General features: G+C 44.5%; 1 protein-coding gene across 1 annotated transcript; it reads left to right on the top strand.

The window, feature by feature from the left end:
- Window positions 1–2,791: 2,791 nt before the first annotated feature.
- Window positions 2,792–17,929, top strand: LOC139420955 (major vault protein-like). Its single transcript, XM_071171392.1, has 17 exons — window positions 2,792–2,955; window positions 5,130–5,299; window positions 7,340–7,535; window positions 7,861–7,984; window positions 8,431–8,562; window positions 8,719–8,813; window positions 9,570–9,806; window positions 9,993–10,118; window positions 10,344–10,550; window positions 13,797–14,032; window positions 14,269–14,466; window positions 14,637–14,781; window positions 14,976–15,187; window positions 15,909–16,025; window positions 16,390–16,516; window positions 16,702–16,890; window positions 17,247–17,929. The coding sequence occupies exons 1-17, from the start codon at window positions 2,953–2,955 to the stop codon at window positions 17,367–17,369; spliced, it is 2,637 nt and encodes an 878-aa protein (XP_071027493.1). The 5' UTR covers window positions 2,792–2,952; the 3' UTR covers window positions 17,370–17,929.
- Window positions 17,930–18,603: the final 674 nt, after the last annotated feature.

Genomic DNA, 18,603 nt, shown 5'->3' with positions numbered 1-18,603 from the left:
CCAATCAATGGCTTCAAAGCATCTAGAAATCATACCATTAGAAATCCAGGGTTTATATACATATTTGGTATCATCACACAATTATATAGTTGCCATGGCACCCTAGTAGCAGCCTAAGAAAATACCTCCTGTATTACCTCCTGAAAATACCTCCTTTATTGGATGTTTTTTTATTTAACTAGGCAAGTCAGTTCTTATTTATAATGACGGCCTACCCTGGCCAAACCCTAACCCGGATGCTGCCCTGTGGGACTTCCAATCACGGCCGGTTGTGATACAGCCTGGAATCAAACCAAGGTCTGTAGTGACGCCTCTAGCACTGAGGTGCAGTGCCTTACGCTTCGAACACATTGCGTTTTAGTACACCAGAAGTACATTCATTTCCAATGGAACGCTGCGTTTGCCTTGCAGCATTGCGTTGGAGAGGCAGTTGCAGAGCGTTCTGTGTGGTGCAGGTGCATCAAATTGTACACTTGACAGGAAGTAGCAAATTGTGAATGTTGAATTTATGTTGCACACATATCCATTAAAAACTTGATTTACATTATAAAAACATTAGATTACATAATTTCTTTACATTGTGTTTTATTATTTATTCGATGACATCTGAAAAGGTATTGTGAGAGCCTATAATATAATTTCCCTCCAAAATAGCGAAATGCAATAATAGTCAAGATAGCAGAGAGAGGCTCTTCCAACAATGAGACCAACGTTGAGGAAGGTGGTTTTGATGGGCTGGGACCAACCCCGCCGAAAGCGCATGTCTGTGTGGGTCCAGAGGTGGTTGAAGTCCCGAAAGCATGCAGGTGAGTTCCACCGTCTCATTCAAGAGCTTCGACAATTTCGAGAGGAATTTAGAAGTTACTTTCGTCTGGACCGAAGCGATCACCTGCTCCAGATGGTTGGAGCCAGGATCGCCCGGATGGATACCAACTACCGGGGTCCATTAGCCCAGTTGAACTTCTGGCGATGTGTCTCCTGTAAACTACATTCTAGTGAATTTTTAAACTCTTTGATACCGTAATTGATTGATATTAGATATTTTACGTGCAACCTTGCCAGTTAATAGACCCTATGTGACATGAGATGTACTTTTATAGAATGTTCATTAGGACTATAGCTTTTCCCAGAGTTGGTTTAAAATCCTTATTCGGAGCAAGGTTCGTTTTTGAATGCGACTTTGGGATTCTGGCAGCCCGGTGGAGAATGTATCGGCGTGCTTGGTCTCAGTCCCTAAAATGTCGATGCCTGCGTGAAGTTCTCCACAACCTGCAGAGGTCATTCCAGGTCCCGTTCCGGATGGAGACTGACACGCCAAATGGTCACCTACCTGATGTCACCAGGGCAGGCGCCAACAACGCCCCCAGACAGGCGCTCCAGGTGAGAGAAGCTGACCACCTACTTCTCATCGCCAGCAGGTGAAGTCCCATGGCAGCATGCCGTGGAGTGAAACGGCCCTTTTAAGAGCCCCCTAACACCAAGGTTATTTTAAGAACCATCCACCATTGTACATAACATTTTATCCCCCCCCCCACCCACCCCCCAGATTATTTTATGTCTCATTGTCTCTCTTCATTTGGAAGTTATGTTTAAGTGAAATTTGGGAGTAAAGACCACACCTTAAACCCTTCCCTCTCCCATTAACATCAGGTGAGCAGGACCTCTAATTAAGGTTATACGACATACAGTTGGTATGATAACAATGGGAAAAGGTTACCACCATCTTCACTGGTCTGACAAAATGCAGGTGGGGAAAAAACTATTGGGAAGAGAATGTTTTTACTTTCATCTTGTCTTAGATCTGCAAAGATGTAGGGAAGAAATACAGGTTAAATCTAAATTAGATGTTAATAAACACATGAAACTGACTATGAAAACATTAGAATTAATAAGTATTCAAGTACATAATTTATGACTATTTCTTTCACACACACCTCATTGGCTAGGTTAGGATAGCTAGCTAACTAGTCACATCTAGCACAAGCTCACTACTAAACTGACCTGGCAATACTACTATCGTGGACACTTGTCTCCAAGCAGCATTTTTTTGTGTTTATGTCCCAGTAGCTGTCAGCAGTTGTGTCAAAAATACATAGTTTTGAGGATACTGCTTACATGATTCTCTCCTCCATGTGTCCAACCGTCTGCAAAAGATACCTGCATCAGTATAGTTGCCTAGCTGTGCAAAATGTTATGCAGCATTGATGCAATGACGCAGTCGGTGTGTTCGGGACTGATGACGTGAAAGAAATCGAGTTATGGTAGCCTACCACAGGGTTATGCCGCGTTCATGTACCATTCGGAACTTGGAAATTCGGATATTTCAGACTTGTTAACTGTTTGTTATACACGTACCGCGTTCACCAGTCGGACACTTTTAAGTTTCCTAGTTCCGACTGGTACTTGAACGTAGCATTTATTATTAAAAAAACATTTGTCAGTACTGCGTCAATAGGCTCCTAGAGCAAAGGAACTAGATACTACAATGGTTTTCAAGCGTATCAAGCGTATCTAGTACATTTATGAATATCTACATAACAGCTGTCGTCCAGTAAAGCACGTTACTTGTAATCGTTTTTCCGGGATTGCTTCCGCATGGTTTCCTCTAGATAGCCCAGCCACAAAGTAAAAATGGTCTATATCGTAAAAATGTATGAAAGTAAGTGCTTTTTGGTCTTATTTTAAGGTTCGTCTTGTGCATGAGGTTGGCAGTGTGGTTAAGGTTAGGTTAAAATCATATTTTAAAGAAGAGAAATTCTAGAAATAGGCGGGGTTTAGACTTTGTGTCTGTGGTAACTAGTGACGCCTCTTCTGCATAGCCTAGCCAGGCACGCCCACCAACCCACTCAAAACACACATACGCGCAAATAAAGTTGTTTAAAAAACCAGACCATCTGGCTACAGACGTTTGCCAAGCTAGTAGAAGTGGAGAATCTGCTCAATTATTCAACAATGGTAAGAAACTTTCACAGCTACTCTAGATTAGTTAGTAGCCGTTCTGCCGAGTGGCGCAGCACTGCATCTCAGTGTTAGAGGCGTCACTACAGACCCAGGTTCGAGCCTGGGCTATATCATAACCGGCCGTGATTGGGAGTCCCATTGGGTCGCGGGGTTAGGGTATGGCCGGGGTAGTCCGGCATTGTGAATTTGTTCTTAACTGACTTGCCTAGTTAGATAAATAAAGTGCATGCTCTAGTACTGGAAAAGGAAACTTCTACAACTTGTGTTTGTGAAACAGAATGCGCTTTCAATTTAAAAAATAACATTTACATCTCAACTTGATCCAATGCATTAAGCTTACATTTACATTCTGAACTTTTGGAATCTGTTCTCAAGACATTTCAAAAGTTGCTAATAAAACGCCTAGAACATAACTTCCAAATGAAAATGCGTCATACTTCCTTGGAGTTGACTGGTCACAGCATTGAAAGGGATACACAGTGTCCGGTTTCCCAAAAATATCTTATTAAGGCTATGTTCATCGATAAACTTAGCCTTAAGATGAATTTGAGGACGGAATAATGTACTGTTAAAGTATTAGAACTAGCCCTTACAATAATGCTTTGTGTGCTATTTCCTAATTCTGTAAGGGAAACACCCATATCACCTGGTACGGAACTAACTGCAAAACAGATGCACTTTACCCACTCAAATAAACAATATCATGTCCATATCTCTTACACCACTGATTGTAAAAGCTTTATCTATGGGGTTCCTCTCTCCCTCTAAGCAGCAGAGATGAATGTTATGCTCTTTGACTCATTCTGCAACATTTTATTTTCCACTGTGGTGTTCAATGTAGGGCAAGCTATCTTTTCTACGGAAGTTGAATGTCAGGCTTAGATTTTACCCAAGTTGAAAAGGGGAGATTTATTTTGTACACTTGCACACTTACATCTGCATTTCTGCCTCTAGAACACAGAGCATTATCAATGCAAAACATGTTGCTGTGGAGACAACAAACTTCACATGCCAGATGAGTTTAAGACCAAAAGCATGACTGATCATTGCAATTTGAAAATCAGGACAGAATTTATGCATCCACTGCTGTCTGCAAATATATGTGCCCCCCCCCAAAAAAATGTTTTAAGCACTTGACATTTTGTTGTATACCATATGTGCTTTTGGTGTCATGGATGGGATTGTTTCTGTGAGATGGTGTGGGTGACGATGGTTACTGTCCCTTCACACCTAGTACAGTACACAGCGCACACCTTATAACTGCATGAGCTCAATGTAGACGCTATAGTACATGAGCTATGTGTACTGTCCCTCTTGCTTGATAGTTCTTGAGTGGGTGGAGGCACTGTACAGTGAAATAGCAATAGTTTTGGGCGTGCCAGTTTGAAAGGTGTGTGTCTGTATGACCGATTTGTCATGTGTTTGGCACAGATGTGTGTACCTGGTGGGAGTGTCCATAGTTTTGCCTCGTATAAAGAGACCCGTACTTACTTTTGTTCTGTCAAGCCCTTCTGCGTATCTATTACCTGGCCCATCCAGTTTGCGTCAGTTGCCCCAGTAGTGTTATCGAGTGAAAATCACCCAGTAAAATACTACTTGAGTAAAAGTTTTAAAGTATTTGGTTTTAAATATACTTAAGTATCAAAAGTAAATGTAATTGCTCAAATATACTTAAGTATACATTATTTCAAATTCCATATTAAGCAAACCAGACTGCACCATTTTATTATAATGTTAGGTTTTTGGATAGCCACGGGCACACTCCAACATCATTTACAAACAGAGCATGTGTGTTGAGTGAGTCCACCAGATCAGAGGCAGTAGGGATGACCAGGGATGTTCTCTTGATAAGTGTGTGAATTGGACAATTTTCCTGGCATGCTAAGCATTCAGAAAGTGTCAGGGGAAAATGTATGACGTAAGAAGTACATTATTTCCTTTAGGAATGTAGTGAAGTAAAAGTATTGTAAAAATGGCTACTTCAAGGGGCCTGTTCTGGGGGACATAACATTACAGAACTTTTCAGATAATCATATATCTGTTCTATAATCTATATCTTGTCTATCTGTCAGAATAGGAAATTGTGTCAGCTCTATTTCATTATATTGTGGTACGTTTCACATCACTGAATAGACCCCTGTTAACTCTTTCCACCCCGGCCGTTCCAGATGTATTCCAAGAATGGCGGGAGCAGAGGCGAGATGGAATTTGTGGGGCATGCGGATGTGTCAATCATTCGTATTCCGCCCCACCACTACATCCATGTCCTTGACCAAAACACCAATATCGCCCGTGTGGAGATAGGACCACTCACGTACATCAGACAGAACAATGAGAAGTGAGGAAGTGTGTGTGTGTGTGTGTGTGTGTGTTTATCTGATAAGGTCTGCATGTAGTTTCCTAATTACTAGTGCGATTGGTTGTTTTCAGTTTCTTCTAAGCCTCCTGATGCCAAACAAGCCATTTCTCTCTGTGGTTACAGCATCACACACTATTTGACAGCACACTTCGAACGTTACCAACTATCAAGTTTTTAATGGCACCTTTTAGGTGTTTCTTTACAGGTTTAGGTTAGTCAACATATGCCTTGTACAAACACGTTTACACTCAGTTCTGGACGACTGTGTGATCACACTCTCCGTAGCTGATGAAAGACCTTTAAACAGGTCAACATTCACAAGGCCGCTGGGCCAGACGGATTACCAGGACGTGTAGTCCGAGCAGGTTGTTGACCAAATGGAAAATGTCTTCACTGACATTTTCAACCTGTCCCTGATTGAGTCTGTAATACCAACATGCTTCAAGCAGACCACCATAGTCCCTGTGCCCAAGAACACTAAGGTAACCTGCCAAAATGACTACCAACCCGTAGTGCTCACGTCTGTAGTCATGAAGTGCTGGTCATGGCTCACATCAACACAATTATCCCAGAAACCCTAGACCCACTCAAATTTGCATACCGCCCCAACAGATCCACAGATGATGCAATCTTCATTGCACTCCACACTGCCCTTTCACACTTGGACAAAAGGAACACCTACGTAAGAATGCTATTCATTGACTACAGCTCAGCGTTCAACACCATAGTGCCCTCAAAGCTCATCAATAAGCTAAGGATCCTGGGACTAAACACCTCCCTCTGTAACTGGATCCTGTACTTCCTGACATGCCGCTCCCAGGTGGTAAGGGTAGGTAACAACACATCTGCCATGCTAATCCTCAACACGGGGGCCCCTCAGGGGTGCATGCTCAGTCCCCTCCTTTACTCCCTGTTCACTCATGACTGCATGGCCAGGCACGACTCCAACACCATCATTAAGTTTGGTGATGACGCAACATTGGTAGGCCTGATCACCGACAACGATGAGACAGAGACCTGGCCATGTAGTGCCAGGATAACAACCTCTCCCTTCATGTGATCAAGACAAAGGAGATGATTGTGGACTACAGGAAAAGGAGGGCCGAACACGCCCCCATTCTCATTGATGGGGCTGTAGTGGAGCAGGTTGAGAGCTTCAAGTTCCTTGGTGTCCACATCACCAACAAACTATCATGGTCCAAACACACCAAGACAGTCATGAAGAGGGCACAACAAAGCCTATTCGCCCTTAGGAGACTGAAAAGATTTGGCATGGGTTCTCAGATCCCTAAGTTCTACAGCTGCACCATCAAGAGTGATTGCATCACTACCAGGTATAGGAACTGCTTGGCCTCTGACTGCAAGGCACTACAGAGGACAGTTCTTACCACCCAGTACATCACTGGGGCCAAGCTTCCTGCCATCCAGCACCTCTATACCAGGCGGTGTCAGAGGAAGGCCCTAAAAATTGTCAGACTCCAGCCACCCTAGCCATAGACTGTTCTCTCTGCTACCACACGGCAAGCGGTACCGGAGTGCCAAGTCTAGGTCCAAGAGGCTTCTAGACAGCTTTTACACCCCGGTATAGAGGTCCTGGATGACTCCTGAACAGCTAATCAAATGGCTTCCCAGACTATTTGCACCTCCCCCCTTTTCTGCTGCTGCTACTCTGTTTATTATCTATGCGTAGTCACTTTAACTATACATTCATGTGCATATTACCTCAATACCGGTGCCCCCGCACATTGACTCTGTACCGGTACCCCCTGTATATAGCCTCACAACTGTTATTTTACTGCTGCTCTTTAATTATTAGTTATTTGTAATTTTTTTACTTATCTATTTTTTACTTAACACCTATTTTTCTTAAAACATTGTTGGTTAAGGGCTGTAAGTAAGCATTTCACTGTAAGGTACCTGTTGTATTTGGGCGCATGTAACAAATACAATTTGATGTACAGAATCGGTCTAGATTAGTGTGTCAGTCACTAGGTGACTGTATCGTCCCCTCCTTCCCAGAGTGCTGTTCTCCCCCGCGCGAATGACCATGGTCCCTCCTCGCCACTACTGCGTGGTGCTCAACCCCGTCGCTCGCGACGACAACGGACAGGTGCTCTTCGACCAATCGGGACAGGCCAAGCTTCGCCATGCTGACCTGGAGATCCGGCTCACCCAGGACCCTTTCCCCCTCTACCCCGGAGAGGAGATCCAGCAGGTACTGTCTGTCTGTCTGTCTGTTAGACGTCAGCGCTAAAGCCTAGGTGTTAGCAGTGCAGGGTGCTAATGCAAGTCTTCAGGTGTCCGAGCAGAGGTTACTCAGCACACAAGTGTGGTTCACTGAAACCCCTCCATTATGATCCCATTGAGCTAAAGCGTAGGCATTCACTTGGATAGATAATATAACTGTCTGGGACCTGGGTGCTAGCCCCGTTCTCCTGCATGCCACAACTGTGTTAGCCTGCGGAGTTAAAGCCTAGGCATTAGAAGTTTGGAGAGTTAAAGAAATTATGTTTTTTTCCTCTATCCCCACCCACTCCCAGAACATGACAGCACTGCAGATCGTCTACCCAGACACTGCTCTGCGCCTGCAGGCTTTGCTGGACTTTGAGGACGTGGGAGGAGAGAAGAGGGTTGCCGGAGATGAGTGGCTGTTTGAAGGGCCAGGTGAGCTCTCTGGGTTCAACTCCTAACACATCCATTACAACTTTCCTTGGGTCCTTAAAGTGGTCATATTGACATTGATCAATGCATATATTTTTTGGAACCAAATCAGAGCATTGTTTTAACGAGATAGCTAGTGCTCTTTCAATTTGTTTCTAATTTAACTTGCTGAAGTCAAATCCAATTTGATTCATCACGTTCACAGTTTACAGCAGGTGTAAAAGGTGCAGTGAAATACATTATTGAGAGCTCTCAACAGTGCAGTACAATACCAATATAATCAAAGTCCAAAAAAACAAAAAACAAGTAGTAGAAGAAAGTAGTATGCAAGAAACGTAGTATATTCCAAACGGTATGTAGTACCCGATTCTAAACACAACCTGGTTGCCTAATAATGCTTCTTTAACCCCTGACCCCTAACCTCTGCCCCCCCCCACCCCCACCCATAGGGACGTACATCCCCAGGAAGGAGGTGGCGGTGCTGGAAACCATCAAAGCCACGGTGATCAGAGAGAACCAGGCCATCCGCCTCCGAGCGCGCAAGGAGGGAGTGGACAGGGGCGGAGTCCGCAGGGTCACTGGTGAGACACATATATACTGTATTTAATTTTTTTAAAAATGTACATTTTTTGTACATGTACAAGTAGCAGATGTATCGCTATCATACACAGACGTGCGCACACACCTACCTAGCTGAGTGATTCCGTGTGTGTGTGTGTGTGTGTGTTTGTGTCCAGGGGAGGAGTGGCAGGTGAGAAAGGTGGGGGCGTATCTACCAGGGGCTCATGAGGAGGTCCTCGACATCGTCAACGCTTTCATCCTCACTGACAAGGTAACACCTCTCTCGCCCTCACTTTATCTAGAACCCCCCCCCCCTCCCTCCTTCTCTCTTCCACTTTACCTATCACTTACTCCCTCGCTTCTCTCTCCCTCTATCCTTCTCTCCCTCTCTTTGACCTAACACTCACCTTCCTTCTCTCTCCTATCTCTCTTGTATTAATGCCAAAATGTGGGGCTCAAAACGGGTGGGGCAGCCCTGAATGACGGGTCGCCACTGGGCATGCAATAATGTAGCCTAAATCAAGAGTGGGCCTATTATTTTTGCTTGCGTATATAGCCAACTCCAAAAACCCAGAGGAGTTTGTGAACTGTGAATATGACACTCGCGTGCTTTTGAAAATAGGATTGGTATTATTTTCTATCTGTATCATGATGATCAGATCCTACGGCTGCTCCCTAATGAGGGGGAGTGAATGTTAGGAAAGGGCTGAAATATGGATAAAAAAATTGTTTAAAAATATTATTATTATTTTTTTATATATATAACAGCGGTTCCACACATCCCCGTGAGAAAAATGTTATTTGCATTTTATTCTGTTATATTCTTACTATAAAATATGTCTGACTGGATAGGTGGGTCTGTTTTTAATAAACAAAACAACGGACTATTGATTTGAATGGCGCAGCCATGGCTGCCTAATTAAACTCAATATGCTCTTCTATTCTTTTGAAAATACATTTTATTAGTCTTATGATGTTTCGTAGGACCTGCCTAAATGAGTTGATGGTTTCCCCCCCCCACTCTCAGAAAGCACTGCACGTGCGAGCAACGCGGCCATTCCGTGACGCCGGGGGGCGGGACCGGCGCACTGGGGAAGAGTGGCTCGTTACCATGGCGGAGCGGGAGGCACACATCCCGTCTGTTGCCGAGGAAGTGGTGGGAGTGGTCAACGTGACCACGCTGAGCAGCCGTCAGTACTGTGTGATCCTGGACCCGGTGGGACCAGACGGTAAACCACAGCTGGGTCAGAAGAGGGTGGTCAAGGTGAGACTGAACGAGAGCTCCGTCTTTCACGCCTTTTGTGTGGTCACTTGTTTGTGTTTTACACACTTTTTGAGGAAGTTCAGTGACTTCTGTTTTGTTCATTAATTCGCCTTTGTAGCTTTTAGTCACTTCCCCAATGAGCTTTCATTTAACACTGCTCTCTCTCTCCTCTCCTCCTCCTCCCAGGGGGAGCGTTCGTTCTTCCTGCAGCCAGGGGAGCACTTAGAGGAGGGCATCCAGGATGTTTACATTCTCTCTGAGGAGGAGGGCCTGGTGCTGAGGGCCGTAGAGGCCTTCAACGATACGCAGGAGGTGAGGGAAGGCTGGAAGAATTGAAATGCAGATGGGAGGGGACACAAATGCACCTTGGTCAAATACAACGACGGTCCTAAACAGGACTGTCTGGTTTGGCTGGTACACAATCCATTCAATGTACATTTGGTGCTTTCACACTGTCTCACTCTTTCTCTCTCACTTTCCCTCCCTCTCCTCATCTCTCTGTCCCTCCTCTCTCTCTCTCCCTCTCCTCTCTGATAGCAGGAGGAAGAGGAGGATGAGGGGGAGGAGGAGAGGGCCAAGCTCTCCCGGAGGGGTGGAGTCCAACGTCGCCCCGGTGACCGCTGGATGCTACGCGGACCAATCGAGTACGTCCCCCCGGCTGCCGTGGAGGTGATGCTACGGCGACAGGCCATCCCATTGGACGAGAACGAAGGGATCTATGTCCGAGACATCAAAACAGGAAAGGTGAGTTTTTACCCAGCGGAATGTTTGAAGACAGGGGCTACGTCCCAAATGGCAACTTAACCGTTAAGTTTAGGCAATCGTTTTGGGATAGGGTTAACCTGAACATGACAGTACATTTTTCACATGAATTCTGACTGGGTCAGGAAAGGGTTAAGGTTTGAGATGTGCCTAGCACTGGGATTGAACCGACCATCTTCATTTATGTGTACGTACAAAATACACCCCGACATGTGCGTGCTCCAATTTTCACGCAACAGTTGGCATTTTTTATATTTCAAAAATCTTGACATGAGAATGTGCTCACCTCCCCGCAAACTTTAGACCATGCGTATGCACATCTGCTAGTGGTTGAAATATTGTATTGCAAGCGAGTAGGCTATTTTGTGCAAATGTGGGATTTGATGAAAATTAAAAGCCGGAAAGAACAAACAAGAATTCAGCCATTTGCCATTAGTGAGAAGAGCAAAAATCATTTGAAATATAAAAAAAAAAATCTAAAATAATTAAGACCTAGAAATTATTTTATTTTATCTTCACAACCATTGCAGAATAAATTCCTCATATTTTCTGGCTGTGCTGAGTTCATATTCCCGTCGTAGCCATACAACCAATTACCATGTGAATCTCTCACTTAATTGGACCTAATAGCCAGGCGTAAACACTGTTTCAGAATGTGCGGGCAGTCCATGTTTCGGTTGGGGAAAAGTCGACGCAAAACATTGTTGAATTCAAACGTTCTGCTGACAGGTCCACAACCATTTTGACACCGTCCTTTGCGGTGTCAAAAGGTTGAATGGAGGGCGTTTTCCAGGCTGAGTTTTAATGCTTGTTCACGCACGCAGAGTTTTACAACAGGTCTGATTTTATAACGAGAAACATGCATATTTATAGTATGGTGTACGCCAAGTACAAAATTTTTTGTATGTGCGCCGATTAAAAAATATATACTTTTTTTAAATGTATTTTTTACATTTTATTTTCAGAAATGGCACACTCAGAAATGTTGTGACATTTTAAGCAACGGTTATAAATGAGGCCCCTGGACAAACGTCTAAAACTGCAGTGGATCTGGTGTGACCTGGCTGATTCTCTATAGTGCTTGGGCACCTGACTGTCAAACACTTTTTGCTTTCTTTAAAAAAAAAAAATACATTTCCTGCAATTCCACATTGTTTCTTCAAAAGGGGAATCCATATGAACAGAATACAACTATTTATTAGGTTCTGCCACAAGAAATTATATTGAACTCGAGTACTCAAATTATTTGAATTTATTTTTAAACACAAGGCCAGAAAACAACCGTGTGCATATATCTATATGCCAACAGTGTGCAACAATGGCTAATTTATCATAACATTACAGATAACCAATCCTAATGGCTAAATTGCCCCATATACAGTATATTCAGTCAATTAAAAACTGCCATTAAGATTAATTTATTGAAACCGTAATATCAACTGGTTATATTATATTGTGGAACACAATCTTCAAAAGGCAGTAGCCTCAGCAGTTGCGCTTGCTTGTAGAAGCCTGTGGCTGTTCAATGGCATAGCCTTGTTTTTGTTAATTTAGCAGACAAGATGCTCTTATTTCCTGAGCCCTTATCACAGTCCTATTAGCACCTATTTTATAGTAATTTAACAGAATAAAATAGAACAACGCTACAGCATACAATGTCATTCTAGATGATTCTGGGCTTCCAACTTTGTGGCCACAGTTTGGGGAAGGCCCTTTCCTGTTTCAGCATGACAATGCCCCGTGCACAAAGCGAGGTCCATACGTAAATGGTTTGTCGAGATCGGTGTGGAAGAACTTGACTCACCTCAAATCCATCGAACAACCTTTGGGATAATAGGAACGCGGACTGCGAGCCAGGCCTTGTCGCCCAACATCAGTGCCTGACCTCACTAATGCTCTTGTGGCTGAATGGAAGCAAGTCCCCGCAGCAATGTTTCAACATCTAGTGGAAAGCCTTCCCAGAAGAGTGGAGGCTGTTGTGGCAGCAAAAGGGGGACCAACTCCATATTAATGCCCATGATTTGGCAATGAGATGTTAAAACTAGCAGGTGTCCAGATTTTTGGTAATGTAGTGTATTTGATGCAATGAGGGTAGAAATGGTTTTTATTTGGACGATTATTACTTATAAAGCAAAGCAGAACTGTTTCATCGAGCTACAAATATTCTGTGATTTTTCCATTTTGCGTGTACAGACAGCGCGGCCACATTATAACCGCGAAGCAGCTGCGGTCCCATATGGGGCTCGGTCAGGACTGTTACTTTTTTAACTGAATGAAAACAACATTTTTAACTGATTTTAATGTTGGGAAAATATATGGTGCAAATGCAGAATGGTGTTAAATGCCTCTAAACAGCTTGGGGAGAAATGATTTCAGATTTAATCATGTAATACTAGGCTTACTGATTATTTCTCATTATCTTCTTGCAAACTGCTCGGTTTTCTGCAAAGGTGCAATCTTTTTTGGCTGATGGAAGGTTACTTTGAGTCAGTGGGAAGCATCTCAATTGCATGCTCCTTGCGTCCTCTCTCTCCTTCTCAAAACCCATTGGATGAGAAAGCCAGACGTCCAGCGAAGCCTAATCAGACAAAAATGCAATCTGTTAAAGGTGCAATATGTAGAAATCGCTCCGCTGTTTCCTGGTTGCTAAAATTCTAATAGGTCGCCTTATTTTTGTTTGACAAAACATTATTGTACCATCTAAACCACTGTGAAATATCTTTTTAATAACCAAAAATATATTTTTTCTTCTGTTTTACAAAACCAAAAGTCAAAGATGCAAATATGAAACTTAACAGGAAGTGTAGAAATAGCACACAGAACAGATCTACCTCTTCTTAGACTTGCTTTCAGTGAGAATGACCGATCCATCTATAACTCCCACTTTGGTCGGGTCGCCCAAAAAGTTACATATTGCAGCTTTAATTATTATATAAAACAGACATGTATTTTAATATGGACTAGCTAAAAAACATTGAAAAGGACATGGATACTTTTTCTGGTAAAAAAGTGGGATTGCACCTGCTCCATTGCTCAGGCGCCAATGATATAGTGCACGATTTACCAGGGCCCACAGGATTCTGGTCAAAAGTAGTGTACCATGTACTGTAGGGGGGACATTTAGGACATACACTAAAACACCTGATTCAAATGATCCAGGGAATCCATTCACCTGTTATTTAACAACCTTAAATCCCCCCCCCCCCCCCATTGGCTGCCTGGCTCTAGGTCCGTGCTGTGATTGGCCACACTTACATGCTGACGCAGGACGAGGAGCTGTGGGCGAAGAATCTGCCTCAGAATGTTGAGACCCTCCTGACCTCCACAAAGGATCCCCTGGCTGACCGCTCGGACCGCAGAAAGGAAGTGGAGATGACGGCCCGGGACAAGACTGAGGTGGTGTCCTACAGGGTTCCCCACAACGCTGCCGTGCAGGTCTACGACTACAGGGAGAAGAAGGCCAGGTAAACATGGCTGACAGGCAGACGGACGTGGAGGGACAATGACACTGGCCCTGTCCAGAAACAACCCATAAAACTAGCCTACATTCCAAATGGCACCCTATATAGTGCACTACTTTTAACCAGAGCACTACTTTTAACCAGGGCCCCTAGTGTTAACTTTTCCCTTTCGCCCTCCCTCTCTCTTCCCATCCCCTCTCCTCTCTTTCCCTCTCTCCTCCCTCCCTCCCCTCTCTCAGGGTGGTGTTTGGGCCAGAGATGGTAATGTTGGGTCCTGATGAGCAGTTCACCGTGCTTTCCCTGTCGGGGGACAAGCCCAAGAGGACCAATGTCATCAAGGCCGTGTGTCTGCTGCTGGGGCCGGACTTCTTCACTGACATCATCACCATAGAGACGGCCGACCACGCACGCCTGCAGCTGCAGCTCAGCTACAACTGGTAGGGTTTGTGGGGGGGGCGCGGGGGGCGCGTATGTGTGTGCTTGAGAATCCTCTGCGATTTGGTCTGTCTCTCTGTGTCCCTAGTCTAGTCTGTAGGCCAGCTGATGCATTTAATCTCTCACTCACTCACTCACTCACTCACTCACTCACTCACTCACTCACTCACAGGCACTTTGACCTGAAGTCTCCCGCGGACCCGTCCCAGGCTGCGGCTCTGTTCTCGGTACCAGACTTTGTGGGCGATGCCTGTAAAGCCATCGCCTCCCGCGTCAGAGGAGCCGTCGCCTCCGTGCAGTTTGACGACTTTCACAAGGTCCGTCCACACACTTCAGTCATCTAAATCTGCACTGTTCTTCCTTTTCAACACACTTTTTAAATTCTACATGGCCTCCAGCCCTGAGCGGTTGTAGTTTAGGTAGGCCTATGGAAACCGTAAGCCAATTGATTCAAAGACAACAATAACACCCCCACGCTTTAACCTCTTCTTTAACCACCTCCACTCTACAGAACTCCAACCGGATCATCTGCTCCTCTGTGTTTGGCTTTGATGACAAGCTGGCAGTGCGTCCCAGTCTGCGCTTCCACCAGAACAGTCTGGTCATCAGCAGTGTGGACATCCAGTCAGTGGAGCCGGTGGACCAGAGGACCAGAGACTCCCTGCAGAAGAGTGTCCAGCTGGCCATCGAGATCACCACCAACTCCCAGGAGGCTGCCGCACGGTAGGACACAAGATGCGCGTGCACACACGGGGGGGGGGGGATTTCCCCCTCTGAAGCCATCGAAGTTCAAGGCCGAACATGGTACTGCAGGAATTGTTAGCATAAAATAGGATCCCCCCCATTATAGTGAATGGAAAAATTTCTATCTTTGTATACAAAATTTGAAGACAATCATGACTTCTAATACACTAGATATATTTACTTGAACTGATTTATTTTAAAATCTCATTACAGAAGTTATACGAATAATTTGTTTGCTAATGGCAGCCTACAGTACACCTGTCTGCCTTCAACTTGAGTTATTTAATGAGAGTGGGCAGCACTGAGCTAGCCTGCAACTCACTTCTTGGAGTAGCTCAAGCTGCACATGTTATGTCTCCATGAGACACCACCTTAAGACTTCATTTGGCTTCAATGCGCCTTCACATAGGAATGAATGGCTCGTGATCGATGGCTTTGTCCATATGTCATTGACAAACACGCATGTGCACACACACTTACAGGAACAATTCAGGTTAAGTGCCTTGCTTAAGGGCACATTGACAGATTTTTCACCTAGTTCGGCTAAGGGATTCCAACTAGTGACCTTTTTGATTACTGGCCAACCCTCTCAATTGCTAGGCTACCTACCACCAGACAGACACACAGAGTTCATCTTCAGATTGGGTTGTTTTTGCCAATTGGGTAAGCGTTAACTTCTCTCTCCCCTCCCTCCCTACAGCCATGAGGCAGAGCGTCTCGAGCAGGAGGCACGTGGTCGTCTGGAGAGGCAGAGGATCACAGACCAGGCGGAGGCAGAGAAGACCAGGAAAGAGCTGTTGGAGCTGGAGGCCCTCAGGTGACCATTAATGCTCTGCCGCTAACACTAACGAATGTTAGCATCGCTTATAGGAAATGTAATGGTAGGGGGATAGCATTAGCATAACGCTAACACATGTTAGCATCGTTGATGGGAAAATGTTATGGCAAGAGACTAGAATTAGCATGGCTAGAGTTAGCATCATGCTGTTCTTAGTAGTGTGACTGTGAAGTTGTATCGAGTAAGATTTTAGATCAGCGATCCTAACATAATGCTATTGTGAGTTGTGTGAATGCGGAGGTTAGATATGTGGCGCTGGGGTGAAGAAGTTTCCCCAAGGTACAGCACTAGGATCAGTGTTTCCAACCTTAACCATCTAACAGTGTGTCGTTGTGTGTTGCAGTGCGGCGGTGGAGAGTACAGGGGCAGCCAAGGCAGAGGCCCAGGCCAGAGCAGAGGCAGCCTGTATCCAGGGAGAGGCAGCAGTCAACGAGGCAAAACTGAAGGCTGAGGCCCAGAGGATTGAGGCTGTACGTATCCTCTTGCTGTGTGTTCGACATGGTTTAATTCTGAAACAACCAGTAGTTCACCTGTAATTGCTGACCTGTGTGTGTGGGTCTGTTTTGTTTGATGAATGTTTGAAGCTGTTCTACATTGTGTAATTCTGAAAGGTTCACATACTATGTGTAGCTGACCTGTAATTGTGTGTGTGCAGGAGGGCGAGCTGAACCGCCTGTCCAAGGCGAGGGAGCAAGAGCTAAACTATAAGTCAGAGATGGATCGTTTGGAAGTGGAGAAACAGCAGAAGCTGGCTGAGATAGAGAGCAACCGCTTTAAACAGCTGGTGGACAGTATCGGTGCCGACACCCTGCAGGAGATGGCCAGAGCCGGCCCCGAGCTACAGGTACATAACTCCTGACACACCGTAACACTGTCATATTTGTGCTACACAATACGTTTTGTCTGAATAAAAATGGCACCTGGAGAATCATTAAGCTCTTGCTCGGGTCAGAATCGTTCTGTGACGTTTGACTTTACGTTTCACAGAGCAGGTCTGTCTTTCTCCCACCCAATCTCAATTTAAATAAATTAGCTATCTTAGCGTGACAAAACATTATCAGGATTTATAAGATACCGTTTAAGATATTGGAACTGGAGCACTGGATCTTCTTCAATCAGTTGTAACGGAAAGGAACAATTATCATATTTGATATATAATCTCTCTCGCTTTCTGTCCTTCCCTCCCCTCCCCTCCCCTAGGTCAAGCTGCTCCAGTCTCTGGGTTTGAAGTCCACCCTGATCACAGACGGCTCTTCTCCCATCAACCTCTTCAGCACGGCCAACGGCCTTCTGGGAGCTTTATCTCAGAGCCCGGGCCAGTGAGAGGAGGAAGAGAATAGGAAAAGGAGGAGAATGTCGACAAGAAGAGAATTTCCAGTCTGAAAGCATCCCCTACAGATGTGGGATTTGTGGTTGTTTATCCCTTATGTCTGATGTAGTAACTGACCATTTAAGGAGATGACATGGGCGACTGTACTGTGGTGATTATTCTGACGTGTGTGTGTGTGTGTGTGTGTGTGTGTGTACACAGCTGTGTGTCTGACTAAAGACGCCCAAGTGAACATTCCCTTGGTTTTACATGCCTTTTTTTTTACTCATCTGTTTGGTGCCGTCGATGCCATATAAAGTGCTGTCCAACTCCATGTGTTGCATATCTCCACTAACCGGAATGCTTGATAGTAAAGGAATATTTCCTTGTTTGAGGTTTATGCAAATATCTTTCATTCATTTCTTGGTCCATTTATCAAAGAAATTAAAGCATGACTTTCCCCAAAACATTGAGTGCCAATTCTTCCGTTTGTATCCATGTTCTTTCTGTACACACATCACACACTGGATAATGTGTCTCAATCTATTTGAATAAATCATATTTTTGCAATGACCACCATGCATCGAACTCTTCATCTATGGCTTACGTGTTCAGCTTATTCCGTAGTAACTAATAAAAACAACATTAAACCACATGCTCTGGCCTGATTTATCTATTACAGAGCTTGAAAAATATGACTCAAATTGTACCATATCATTAATTGAAATGACCATTGTACAACATTACAAATCTTACTGATTGCACCTTTAATCAATGATTTGATACTGATTACGTTTTTATTAGAAGACTACTGGAGATTTTAGCACAGATTTTTCCCCCTCATTTTGATAGCCTATTTTCGACAATCGTAATGCATATGTGACCATGTCATATACGTAGAACAACATGGGGTTTAGTTGAAGGTAACGTTAACTGGTAACGTGATCAACTACTTTGTTTGTCCAAAGAGCAAACAGACCCAGTATAACTTGGCCTACACTTCTGTCCACAGGACGTCGCTAGCATACAACACTAAAGTATCCCTCATGGCTCGGCCTGGCTGGTACTGAAAATCTCCACTTCAGGTGCGATGAGCAAAGTTGGGCCAGACATGACCAAATAATAGCCAAGCATGCACTGTATTTTCAATTGCTGGTGAATACTGTCAACAATATTGACCACATGATTATAGGAATAAATATAGGCTAACATAAGTCGGTCAGTGCACCAGCGACAAAGGAACGCTTG

The sequence above is a fragment of the Oncorhynchus clarkii genome, chromosome 12, assembly GCF_045791955.1.
Source record: "Oncorhynchus clarkii lewisi isolate Uvic-CL-2024 chromosome 12, UVic_Ocla_1.0, whole genome shotgun sequence".
Classification (NCBI taxonomy): domain Eukaryota; kingdom Metazoa; phylum Chordata; class Actinopteri; order Salmoniformes; family Salmonidae; genus Oncorhynchus; species Oncorhynchus clarkii.
This window is presented reverse-complemented; position numbering and strand designations above follow the sequence as displayed.